Consider the following 14,065-nt stretch of genomic DNA (forward strand, 5'->3'; position numbering starts at 1 on the left):
AGTGGTCATGGCAGACAGACTGAACCTTGTTCTATTGTCAGTGGTCATGGCAGACAGACTGAACCTTGTTCTATTGTCAGTGGTCATGGCAGACAGACTGAACCTTGTTCTATTGTCAGTGGTCATGGCAGACAGACTGAACCTTGTTCTATTGTCAGTGGTCATGGCAGACAGACTGAACCTTGTTCTATTGTCAGTGGTCATGGCAGACAGACTGAACCTTGTTCTATTGTCAGTGGTCATGGCAGACAGACTGAACCTTGTTCTATTGTCAGTGGTCATGGCAGACAGACTGAACCTTGTTCTATTGTCAGTGGTCATGGCAGACAGACTGAACCTTGTTCTATTGTCAGTGGTCATGGCAGACAGACTGAACCTTGTTCTATTGTCAGTGGTCATGGCTAATTTAAACCCCTCCAATGTTGTTTTAACATCTGTGTTGTCTATAGGCAACTGCCCCCTTGTGGTGAAGATAATAATACACCAGATTGTGTTTCCCAACCCTGGTCCTCCAGAGTACCCCTCAACAGCCCAACCCTGGTTCTCCAATTACCCCCGCCCCTGGACAGACCAACAGCACAGGGTTGGGCTGTTGAGGGGTACTGGAGGATCAGGGTTAGTCTGTCTGGGGTGTACTGGAGGACCAGGGTTGGTCTGTCGAGGGGGGTACTGGAGGACCAGGGTTGGTCTGTCGAGGGGGGTACTGGAGGACCAGGGTTGGTCTGTTGAGGGTATACTGGAGGACCAGGGTTGGTCTGTTGAGGGTGTACTGGAGGACCAGGGTCGGTCTGTCGGGGGGATACTGGAGGACCAGGGTTGGTCTGTCGAGGGGGTACTGGAGGCCAAGGGTTGGTCTGTTGAGGGTGTACTGGAGGATCAGGGTTGGTCTGTTGAGGGTGTACTGGAGGACCAAGGTTGGTCTGTTGAGGGTGTACTGGAGGACCAGGGTTGGTCTGTTGAGGGTGTACTGGAGGACCAGGGTTGGTCTGTTGAGGGTGTACTGGAGGACCAGGGTTGGTCTGTTGTGATACTCAGTTAGTGGAAAACGAGATGATATGTAGAAAGAGGCCTGTGATCCGAGTTAACTCTGCCGGTCTCATTTGGGGTTCTCAACCAGGCAGCCTTCATCTGTGGGAAAGAGTTGCTCAAGCGTTGAGGCTCACATCGTGTGCTTGGAGCATATTGCATATTGCAGAACAAGAATTTAGGATGAGGTTCTCCCTTCAGACATTTAACCAGAGTCTTTAGTATCGCCCTCTCTGTAGCTAGTAAATTTCAGAAAGAGTTTAGAGGAAGTTATGTTGGAGAGCAGTTGTGCTCAGAAAGTACTTTTTTTAGTCCATTCCTAGGATTAATCTTTGTCCAGGAAAGGTTGTGTTTGACGTTTGATATGTGTGTTCCAGAGAGATGAGAGAGCTCTGGTCCTCAAGAAGAGAGGTCAGGAGAGGAGAGGGATAAGTAGCAGTGTGACAACTGAGACCATCTCGGAGACGACGGAAGTTCTGAAGGAACCGTTTGCCAACTCGTCGGACGAGAGGCCCCTGTTGGAGAGGACCTGCAGGGTGGGAGAGACGGAGGAGGAGCTGCTTAGGAAACCAGTAAAGAGACGCAGAGGTCGTCCACGGCTAGAGAAAAACATGTACAGAGACAATCACTGGAACGAAGGTAACTCCATCTTTCAGATGGTTTTTTAAAGCTTTATTACTATGTATACTGACCGTGTACATTTTAAAATGTGAACATAATTCACACAACACCAATTTTCTCATCACTAATGACGTTTTCTCTTTCTACATTCTAGGGGCCGGTGTGCTGGTGAAGAAACCGGGCAGACCTCGAGCAGTAAAGCGCAAGAAGGGCTGGCCCAAAGGAGTGAAACGGGGGCCTCCAAAATGGCGTCTGAAGAAGGAGAGGAAGATGGGATTCAAGCTGAACCTGTACACACCCCCGGAGACGCCGCTGGAGGCCGAGGAGCCCCACATCCAGGCCGAAGAGCCAAAGGAGGAGCTGGACCAGGCCTCTCCCATCACGGAGGCAGGGTTAGAGCCCAGCAGAGGCCTGGCCAGCCGGGAGATGGACAAGAAGCTAGCCTTGGAGCCTTCAGAGCCCCAAAGTCCCATGGAGGAAGGGCACTCCCCTGGGTTGTCTCCTGTGACTTCTCCTATTGCCTGTTCTCTGGTAGCCTCCCCTATAGCCTCTAGAGCTAGCTCCCCCTTCTGCTCCCCCGTCTGCTCCCCCGCCTGCTCCCCCGTCAGCTCCCCCAGTCGTGACAACAGTCAGGAGGTGTCAGAGCCACCAGAGGATGACTCACAGGACAAGGAGCACAGGGCCTCTCCATCCCCCTCTCTGTCTCCACCCAAAGAGCTGAAACACAGCACTGAACGATCAGCTGAGGAGGAAGAGGCCACGCACCTGGATGCGGACGATGAAGACGAAAGTCACATTGAGTCGACAGCAGAGCCAGAGAAACACGGAGACGTGCAGCAGCTGGAGCCAGGGCCTTGTAAAGAGCCTCCTAAAGCCCAGTCCTACATCACACCGGCTTTTCTACATCTGAACCGTGAGGATTCTGAACAATGTCAGGAGGAGGAGTCCGTAGTCGTGGCTTATAGGTGCGAGCAGCCTGCCAACACCGGAGAAGAGAGAAGCAAACATATCCAGGAACAGGCACCTACAACATCAGTAGCAGTAGTCTCTGACCACCCTGTTGACTCAGAGAGCAGCAGTCAGGAGGCTCCTCACCAGCCACAGCAGCCACAGAACGCTAGAGAGAGGCTTGGAGCGCTGAGTCCTGCTGTCGTACTAAGAGACAGAGAGGAGAACAGAGAGGAGATGGATCCCCCGGTGTACCCTGAGCCTGATGTGGACCAGGAGACTGCACAGGCCGTACAGAGCCTCACCCAGGAGACGGAGCGCGACCCAGAGACAGATAGCGTCAGCTCTGTGTTCCACCAGGACTGTGTGGAGAGAGAGACCCAGGAGGCATGCCGGAGCCTACAGACTTACACCCACCACGTGACCCCCCAGAGTCCCCCTCACACCCTAACTTCGCTGGACGAAGGCTGCCCCCAGTCTGACCACAGCAGCCCCCTGTCCTCGGCCCACTCACACCCCAGCCAGTCAGTGCGCTCCGTCAGCAGTCCGGCTGTGTCCACCCTGGAGAGTAGTGGAGGCAGCGTTCCGGCTGTGTCCACCCTGGAGAGTAGTGGAGGCAGCGTTCCGGCTGTGTCCATCCTGGAGAGTAGTGGAGGCAGCGTTCCGGCTGTGTCCATCCTGGAGAGTAGTGGAGGCAGCGTTCCGGCTGTGTCCATCCTGGAGAGTAGTGGAGGCAGCGTTCCGGCTGTGTCCATCCTGGAGAGTAGTGGAGGCAGCGTTCCGGCTGTGTCCACCCTGGAGAGTAGTGGAGGCTACACCCAGATTAGCCCAGACCACGCCTCCATCTCTGTCCCCTCCTCCCTCCACAACATGGCAACCAGCCCCATGATGGATGTGTCGTCAGTGTCAGACCACTCGTCCCAGCAGGTGGTGGACAGCGGCTTCAGTGACCTGGGCTCCATCGAGAGCACCACAGAGAACTACGAGAACCCCAGCTCCTATGACTCCACTCTGGGGGGCAGCATCTGCGGTGGGGCCGGGGGTCCCTCTCAGAACAGCTGCTCCTACGGGCCCCTCCCCCCTAGCGGCCTGGCGCAGAGCAGCTGTGCCGTCAACCCTGGCAGCTGTGGTATGATTCAGCAGAATAGCCTGAGCTCCCCGCAGCACTGCAACGTCAAGTCACCACAGGGCTGTGTGGGAGTGGTGGAGAGACCACCGAGTCACAGCCAACACAGTCACAGCCAACACAGTCACAGCCAACACAGTCACAGTCAACACAGTCACAGCCATACAATCCCACACAACCCCTATGGCCATATTAGGCAAACAATCACTCCACACAGTCTGCCTCACGGTGCGCCACACAATCAACACAGCCAGCTAACGCAACACAACCCATACACACACCCTGCACACAGCCAGCTACATAGTGTACGGCACAATCAGCTCAGCCAGCACGGTCAACACACCCTTCACACTCAACACGGCACCAGCCAGCACAGCCACTGTCAGCAGCAGACCATGGCACAGTGTGTCATTCCCACCAACTTCACAGTGCCCATGCAGCTAGCTGACAGCCCAGATTCAGGCAGCTCCAACCTGAGCAGCTTCTACGACAGGATGAACCAGGAGGGCTATAGCAGCGGTCATTACTCCCAGCCCTCGGCCACCTTCAGCCTGGCCAAACTACAACAGTTGACCAACACCCTGATCGACCACCCTCATTCGCTGCCTTTCAACCACCCTCATTCAGCCTCCCATCCCCACTCAGCCTCCCACCCCCACCCCCACTCAGCCTCCCACCCCCACTCAGCCTCCCACCCCCACTCAGCCTCCCACCCCCACTCAGCCTCCCACCTCCACTCAGCCTCCCACCTCCACTCAGCCTCCCACCCCCACTCAGCCTCCCACCCCCACTCAGCCTCCCACCCCCACTCAGCCTCCCACCCCCACTCAGCCTCCCACCCCCACTCAGCCTCACACCCCCACTCAGCCTCACACCCCCACTCAGCCTCCCACCCCCACACCATCACATCCTATACAAACAGTGCCTCCCTGTCATCGCACTCTCAGCACTCTGGCCTGGTGTCTCTATCCCAGTCCCCACACCCCCATGTCCCCCACGGGGTCACTCCTCACCCTGGGGCTTCCCAGGTCCAAGTACAGGCCACCATGACACCCCCTCCGCCCTCCTCCCACCCCCTTAGCTCCCCTCAGATGATGCTGCAACGCAACGCCATGGGTATCCCCAACATCACCCCCTCCCAGCGGACTCTACAGGCTCAGATGGCCTCTGGGGGACACAGGGGCCCCACACACATCTCCATACGCTCCAAGTCAGCGGCCCCTGGTCACTCCGCCCACCAGCAGCAGATGTACAGCCATGCCCACGGGGCCCCCCAGACAGTCTCCATGCAGGCCCCCTCATCCCGGACACTTGCTGCCATGCCCAGGGGCATGAACTTGGGCACGGTCAACATCATGCCAGCCTCCTACAACCACGCTGTGACCATGCCCACTGCCGCCGCCTACAACCACGCCATGAATGGCTACCGCGTCAACGGTGGTTACCCCGGCAGCCAGATGTCGAGTCAACAGATGGCTGCGGCCTACATGAACCAGTCGCCCGGGTCCCAGTACGCCTCTATGCAGATGGGCATGATGGGAACGCAACCGTACCCCCAACAGCCCATGCAGGCTCCGCCCCACGGCAACATGAGGTTCTCTTCAGCTGGTCACCATGGATACATGACCAACGCCGGACCTATGTCCAAGCAGACACTCAAAGGGCCTTTCATCAGACGGTAACCCACGGTTACTAACACAACAGTTAACTAACAGTTAACGAAACGGTAACTACCGACAGACTGAATCAATCTGACTGGATGTTTAAATCACACAAATGTGCATTATTAATTATTATTACTATTAGTCCTTGATGCACACATTTGGCCTTTTTGGTTGTTGACCATGTTTGTTTGTTGTAATTTTGTTAATAGTTACTTAAAAACCAGCACTTGGAAAGAATGCATCAAGTTCGATCAACAAGCAAACTTTCTACAAAAAGCTACTATCTATCTATGTCAAAGTATTTTTGTTCCTAACAGATGGGAAGCCTTACGTCCATAAAGATGAACATGTATTTAATTAGTATTAGTTTCCCTGATCAGTCCGTAGGGAAGGCAGGGTAGGGGGACGGGGGGGGGAGACCGGCGAAGGATTTCATCACCTGGAGGGAGAGTGTGAGTGTAGTTATGTAGCAGCATCAAAATGAAGCCATCTAATGTGCCTGCTACAAACAGACTTAAACAAGTGGATATTCCTAGAACCTGTTCAGTGTACCTGTCTAACAGTGCTGACGATTAGTTTGTACTACACTCATGCCTTTGTATATTTTAAATTATTGTACTTATTTTGTAAAGTGACAATTAGCATGCATCGGTCTTCGGTCTCCATTAGTAACAGTGTTGTGCTTAATAGCAAGACATTTTAAAGACATTTTGGCCTTTTGTTAGGTTCCCCTCGCTTACAAAGCAGGGGGAGAAAGATGAAACTATATTTTGTTAATTCTAATAATACTGTAAAAAACAACAAGTGTCAACTTCTTTAATCCTGTTGTTCTGTACGGTTGAGAGGTTTTTATTACCATGTATGTATAATTCTGAAGTCTTTTCTAACAGATATCTTTGAGGCAGCGTTCTGTTTTATAATACAGGAGACTTCTGGCAAGATAAATAAGCGTATTGCACCCCTCACTCTGATTTTGTTTTTAAATTTCAGAGTTGTACCAATGTCGAAAAGTGTTGACAAAAAAAAAAATTATAATAATAAAGAAATATAAATTTAGTCCAAAGTTGATATTTTACAATTTCTTTAAAAAGTTACATTTTCATTCCATCTGTAGATTTGTTTTCTATCTTGATAAAATGTTGGATTTATATTTTACAAAGTGTAGGAGAAGAGAGGATGTAAATATACCAAACTAAGCTAACAGATTGCATGTAAAAAAAAAAAGCCACTTGTACTTGTGTTTTTGTTAATATTGCTCTTTTGTAGCCTTTGTACCTGTACAGAACGGCTGGTAGGGACAGTCACAGGGGGAGACCTGGCTATGTGCACAAACAATTGGACAGAATGACAGTCTTGTATTTATGACTTTTCTCCATTGGCAGTCACTTATAAATGCTGTACATTTTAGCATAAAATAAATGATGATTGACCATGCACACGATTCTGCTCCTTTGACTTCCAACTGACTGAACTTCAAATTAATTGGGAGTTTTGAAGTTCAAAATGTACAAAGACAGAAGTGTAAGCTAAGGCAATATCCTTTTTTTTCCCCAATAAAACTGTAGCATTTAGTTTAAATCTTACATTTAGAGTACAATTGGAGTACCTGATTCTACTACGGTACTCCAGTGGTTTCCAAACTGTGGGTGGTGCCCCATGGGTCGGCAGGGGGGGTGGGGGGGTGGGGGTCATGAACAGTGCTTGTGCCCATAGAAATAGACAAGGCGTGTGCATGCAGGATGTTTCCCCAATGCTGGAATGGTATAGAACCCCTGCTCTACTCTACAACAGTACTCTAATAAAAAATGTATATATAAGTATTCTACAATCGTACTCTATTAAAAAAAATATATATAAGTACTCTACAACAGTACTCTACAATAGAGTTACTACAAATATATATATATATATATATATATATATATATATGTACTCTACAGCAGTACTCTACAATAGTACTCTACAAAAGTACTCTACAATAGTACTCTACTAAAATATATATATATATATATATATATAAGTATTCTACAATCGTACTCTATTTAAAAATATATATATAAGTACTCTACAACAGTATTCTACTAAAAAACGTATATATAAGTATTCTACAATCGTACTCTATTAAACAAAAATATATATAAGTACTCTACAACAGTACTCTACAATAGTACTCTACAAAAGTACTCTACAATAGTACTCTACTAAAATATATATATATATATATATATATACATATATATATATATATATAAGTATTCTACAATCGTACTCTATTTAAAAATATATATATAAGTACTCTACAACAGTATTCTACTAAAAAACGTATATATAAGTATTCTACAATCGTACTCTATTAATATATATATATATATATATAAGTACTCAGTACTCTACAATAGTTACTACAAATATATATATATATAAGTACTCTACAGCAGTACTCTACAATAGTACTCTACTAGAATATATATATATATTTAAGTACTCTACAACAGTATTCTACAATAGTACTCTACTAAGAAAATATGTACTCTACAACGGTACTCTACAAAAAAATATAAATACTCTACTACAGTATTCTACTAAAACATATCTGTAAGTACTCTACAACAGTACTCTACTCTAGAACAGTACTCTACAACAGTACTCTACTCTAGAACAGTACTCTACTCTAGAACAGTACTTTACTCTAGAACAGTACTCTATTCTAGAACAGTACTCTACTCTAGAACAGTACTCTAGAACAGTACTCTACTCTAGAACAGTACTCTACTCTAGAACAGTACTCTACTCTAGAACAGTACTCTATTCTAGAACAGTACTCTACAACAGTACTCTACTCTAGAACAGTACTCTATTCTAGAACAGTACTCTACTCTAGAACAGTACTCTACTCTAGAACAGTACTCTACTCTAGAACAGTACTCTATTCTAGAACAGTACTCTAGAACAGTACTCTACTCTAGAACAGTACTCTAGAACAGTACTCTAGAACAGTACTCTAGAACAGTACTCTACAACAGTACTCTACTCTAGAACAGTACTCTATTCTAGAACAGTACTCTATTCTAGAACAGTACTCTATTCTAGAACAGTACTCTATTCTAGAACAGTACTCTACTCTAGAACAGTACTCTACAACAGTACTCTACAACAGTACTCTACTCTAGAACAGTACTCTACTCTAGAACAGTACTCTACTCTAGAACAGTACTCTACTCTAGAACAGTACTCTACTCTAGAACAGTAATCTACTCTAGAACAGTACTCTACAACAGTACTCTACAACAGTACTCTACTCTAGAACAGTACTCTACTCTAGAACAGTACTCTATTCTAGAACAGTACTCTATTCTAGAACAGTACTCTACTCTAGAACAGTACTCTACTCTAGAACAGTACTCTACTCTAGAACAGTACTCTAGAACAGTACTCTACTCTAGAACAGTACTCTACTCTAGAACAGTACTCTACTCTAGAACAGTACTCTACTCTAGAACAGTACTCTACAACTGTACTCTACTCTAGAACAGTACTCTATTCTAGAACAGTACTCTACTCTAGAACAGTACTCTACTCTAGAACAGTACTCTAGAACAGTACTCTAGAACAGTACTCTACTCTAGAACAGTACTCTAGAACAGTACTCTACTCTAGAACAGTACTCTACAGACTGTCTGGCGGTATTTTTGAAGTTCTAGGAAACCTACTTGAAATACTTTTTATATTTTTGTTTCTTGTGGAACTAAATGATCCAAATTAAATGTTTCCTTTTCTCAGGATGCATCGATCACATGTATCATTATTTTCAACCTCCTATTTCTCCTAGTCTTTTCTTCTTTCTCCCTTTCACCTGTTTCTCTGTGCTAAGAGGTAGGTGTCCAGCTGTCTAAGCTGTTTTCACCTGTTTCTCTGTTCTAAGAGGTAGGTGTCCAGCTGTCTAAGCTGTTTCGGGAAGCCCCAGTCGGGTGTTGCTTCCCGGGGTCCATGGCATCCACCAGCGCCATGTTCTTACAGATCATCAGGTAGGCCAGGACAGGGTGGCTGACCTGCTTCTCCCCATCACACAGTGGACTTGGAGCTTATCTGGAGATACAGAATAATAGGAATACTCTTCTAATACACGGAGAAGAAAGACAAGACATTAAGGTGTTTGTTATAAGGAGTTGAACTACAGGAGCAGCTCTGTACTGCAGAGTTATATTACAGGTGGTACAGATGAACTACAGGAGCAGGTCTGTACTGCAGAGTTATATTACAGGTGGTACAGATGAACTACAGGAGCAGGTCTGTACTGCAGAGTTATATTACAGGTGGTACAGATGAACTACAGGAGCAGCTCTGTACTGCAGAGTTATATTACAGGTGGTACAGATGAACTACAGGAGCAGCTCTCTACTGCAGAGTTATATTACAGGTGGTACAGATGAACTACAGGAGCAGCTCTGTACTGCAGAGTTATATTACAGGTGGTACAGATGAACTACAGGAGCAGCTCTGTACTGCAGAGTTATATTACAGGTGGTACAGATGAACTACAGGAGCAGCTCTGTACTGCAGAGTTATATTACAGGTGGTACAGATGAACTACAGGAGCAGCTCTGTACTGCAGAGTTATATTACAGGTGGTACAGATGAACTACAGGAGCAGGTCTGTACTGCAGAGTTATATTACAGGTGGTACAGATGAACTACAGGAGCAGGTCTGTACTGCAGAGTTATATTACAGGTGGTACAGATGAACTACAGGAGCAGCTCTGTACTGCAGAGTTATATTACAGGTGGTACAGATGAACTACAGGAGCAGCTCTCTACTGCAGAGTTATATTACAGGTGGTACAGATGAACTACAGGAGCAGCTCTCTACTGCAGAGTTATATTACAGGTGGTACAGATGAACTACAGGAGCAGCTCTCTACTGCAGAGTTATATTACAGGTGGTACAGATGAACTACAGGAGCAGCTCTCTACTGCAAAGTTATATTACAGGTGGTACAGATGAACTACAGCAGCAGCTCTCTACTGCAGAGTTATATTACAGGTGGTACAGATGAACTACAGGAGCAGCTCTCTACTGCAGAGTTATATTACAGGTGGTACAGATGAACTACAGGAGCAGCTCTGTACTGCAGAGTTATATTACAGGTGGTACAGATGAACTACAGGAGCAGCTCTCTACTGCAGAGTTATTACAGGTGGTACAGATGAACTACAGGAGCAGCTCTACTGCAGAGTTATATTACAGGTGGTACAGATGAACTACAGGAGCAGCTCTCTACTGCAGAGTTATATTACAGGTGGTACAGATGAACTACAGGAGCAGCTCTGTACTGCAGAGTTATATTACAGGTGGTACAGATGAACTACAGGAGCAGCTCTCTACTGCAGAGTTATATTACAGGTGGTACAGATGAACTACAGGAGCAGCTCTCTACTGCAGAGTTATATTACAGGTGGTACAGATGAACTACAGGAGCAGCTCTCTACTGCAGAGTTATATTACAGGTGGTACAGATGAACTACAGGAGCAGCTCTCTACTGCAGAGTTATATTACAGGTGGCACAGATGAACTACAGGAGCAGCTCTGTACTGCAGAGTTATATTACAGGTGGTACAGATGAACTACAGGAGCAGCTCTCTACTGCAGAGTTATATTACAGGTGGTACAGATGAACTACAGGAGCAGCTCTCTACTGCAGAGTTATATTACAGGTGGTACAGATGAACTACAGGAGCAGCTCTGTACTGCAGAGTTATATTACAGGTGGTACAGATGAACTACAGGAGCAGCTCTCTACTGCAGAGTTATTACAGGTGGTACAGATGAACTACAGGAGCAGCTCTACTGCAGAGTTATATTACAGGTGGTACAGATGAACTACAGGAGCAGCTCTCTACTGCAGAGTTATATTACAGGTGGTACAGATGAACTACAGGAGCAGCTCTGTACTGCAGAGTTATATTACAGGTGGTACAGATGAACTACAGGAGCAGCTCTCTACTGCAGAGTTATATTACAGGTGGTACAGATGAACTACAGGAGCAGCTCTCTACTGCAGAGTTATATTACAGGTGGTACAGATGAACTACAGGAGCAGCTCTCTACTGCAGAGTTATATTACAGGTGGTACAGATGAACTACAGGAGCAGCTCTCTACTGCAGAGTTATATTACAGGTGGTACAGATGAACTACAGGAGCAGCTCTCTACTGCAGAGTTATATTACAGGTGGTACAGATGAACTACAGGAGCAGCTCTGTACTGCAGAGTTATATTACAGGTGGTACAGATGAACTACAGGAGCAGCTCTGAACTGCAGAGTTATATTACAGGTGGTACAGATGAACTACAGGAGCAGCTCTCTACTGCAGAGTTATATTACAGGTGGTACAGATGAACTACAGGAGCAGCTCTCTACTGCAGAGTTATATTACAGGTGGTACAGATGAACTACAGGAGCAGCTCTGTACTGCAGAGTTATATTACAGGTGGTACAGATGAACTACAGCAGCAGCTCTGTACTGCAGAGTTATATTACAGGTGGTACAGATGAACTACAGGAGCAGGTCTGTTCTGCAGAGAAACCCTGTTATAAGGAGACATGGTAAGCTACCACTGTATAGTCACTTTAATAAATAAGAAAAAAAACTTATATATAAAAGTATTCATAAATAAGTTTAATTTGTAAACATTACAATTCATAAGTATTTATAACAATGATTTATAAAGCCTTTTTAAACAATTAAAATGTCTAATCAAATGTCTAAAACAAAGGTAAACTGAAGTTTTGGTTGATGAACTGTGCTGCAGAGAGAAGTATTGGCTAAGGTCAAAAGGTGGGGGATCCTCTGCCACAACCTACCGGACAGTAGACCGGACAGTAGACCGACAGTAGACCACTCCGGTGTCCACGTTGTTCTACGTCCCCTTTGCTGCGTTCAGGATGCCCAACTTTTCATTTTGTCTTTGGCTCTTGTCAAAATTAGGATTTACTAACCTGAGAGCCAGTCTGTTTGTGCTCTCACGCCAACTCATTGTTACTTATTGTCATGCCAAATGTTTTGAAATTGGCAAGAGCACAAACCCAGACCCGGGACCAAATCAAATTGTATTGGACACATACACATGGTTAGCAGATGTTAATGCGAGTGTAGCAAAATGCTTGTGCTTCTAGTTCCAGCAGTGCAGTAATATCTAACAAGTAATTTAACAAATCCACAATGTAAGGGGATGGAATAAGAATATGTACATATAAATATATGGATGCGCTTTGGCCGTGTGGTATAGGCAAGATGCAATAGATGGTATAAAGTACAGTATATCCAAATGAGATGAGTAATGTAGGATTTGTAAACATTATTAAAGTTGCATTATTTAAAGTGACTAGTGATATAAGTCTGTATGTTGGCAGCAGCCTCTCTATGTTAGTGATGGCTGTTTACCAGTCTGATGGCCTTGGGATAGAAGTTGTTTTACAGTCTCTCGGTCCCAGGTTTGATACACCTGTACTGACCTCACCTTCTGGATGATAGCGGTGTGAACAGGCAGTGGCTCGGGTGGTTGTTGTCCTTGATGATCTTTATGGCCTTCCTGTGACATCGGGTGCTGTCGGTGTCATGGAGGGCAGGTAGTTTGCCCCCAGTGATATGTTGTGCAGACCGCACCATCCTCTGGAGCGCTTTGCGGTTGAGGGCGGTGCAGTTGCCGTAACAGGCGGTGATACGGCCCGACAGGATGCTCTCGATTGTGCATCGGTAAAAGTTTGTGGGTTTTAGGTGACAAGCCAAATTTCTTCAGCCTCCTGAGGTTGAAGAGGTGCTGTTGCGCCTTCTTCACCACGCTGTCTGTGTCGGTGGACCATTTCAGTTTGTCCGTGATGTGTACGCCGAGGAACTTAAAACTCTCTGCCTTCTCCACTACTGTCCCATCGATTTGGATAGGGGGGTGGTCCCTCTGCTGTTTCCTGAAGTCCACGATCATCTTTGTTTTGTTGACATTGAGTGTGAGGTTATTTTCCTGACGCCACACTCCGAGGGCCCTCACCTCCTCCCTGTAGGCTGTCTCGTCGTTGTTGGTAATCAAGCCTACCACTGTAGTGTTGTCTGCAAACTTGATGATTGAGTTGGAGACGTGCATGGCCACGCAGTCATAGGTGAACAGGGAGTACAGGAGCGGGCTGAGAATGCAACCTTGTGGGGCCCCAGTGTTGAGGATCAGCGTGGTTGTTGGGGGCGGCCCGTCAGAAAGTCCAGGACTCAGTTGCACAGGGCGGGGTCGAGACCCGGGGTCTCAAGCTTAATGATGAGTTTGGAAGGTACTGGGGTGTTGAATGCTGAGCTGTAGTCAATGAACAGCATTCTTACATAGGTATTCTTCTTGTCCAGATGGGATTGTGCAGTGTGATGGTGATTGCATCGTCTGTGGGCCAATTGGGTCGGTAAGCAAATTGGAGTGGGTCTATATTATCAGGTAGTGTGGAGGTGATATGATCCTTGACTAGTCTCTCAAAGCACTTCATGATGACAGAAGTGAGTGCTATGGGGCGGTAGTATTTTTGTTCAGTTACCTTAGCTTTCTTGGTAACAGAACCAATGGTGGCCATCTTCAAGCATGTGGGGACAGCAGACTGGTGTCATGACTGTCCTGAACAGGTCAGGTTACAGGAGACCACAACCCTAC

At 46.5% G+C, this 14,065-nt stretch overlaps 1 protein-coding gene across 4 annotated transcripts in view; it reads left to right on the forward strand.

Moving 5' to 3' along the window:
• Positions 1-6,819, forward strand: part of LOC110499546 (histone acetyltransferase KAT6B) — a 106,225-nt gene extending 99,406 nt beyond the window's left edge. For all 4 annotated transcript variants that reach the window (XM_090213109.1, XM_090213110.1, XM_036956330.2 and 1 more), the window contains exons 16-17: positions 1,404-1,665; positions 1,802-6,819. In XM_090213109.1, coding sequence (XP_090069235.1) covers positions 1,404-1,665; positions 1,802-5,403 — 3,864 coding nt within the window. In that variant the 3' untranslated portion in view covers positions 5,404-6,819. The remainder of the gene's footprint in view (positions 1-1,403; positions 1,666-1,801) is intronic.
• Positions 6,820-14,065: the final 7,246 nt, after the last annotated feature.

This window comes from Oncorhynchus mykiss, chromosome 20, assembly GCF_057628025.1.
Source record: "Oncorhynchus mykiss isolate SJ-2025 chromosome 20, ASM5762802v1, whole genome shotgun sequence".
Taxonomy (NCBI): Eukaryota; Metazoa; Chordata; class Actinopteri; order Salmoniformes; family Salmonidae; genus Oncorhynchus; species Oncorhynchus mykiss.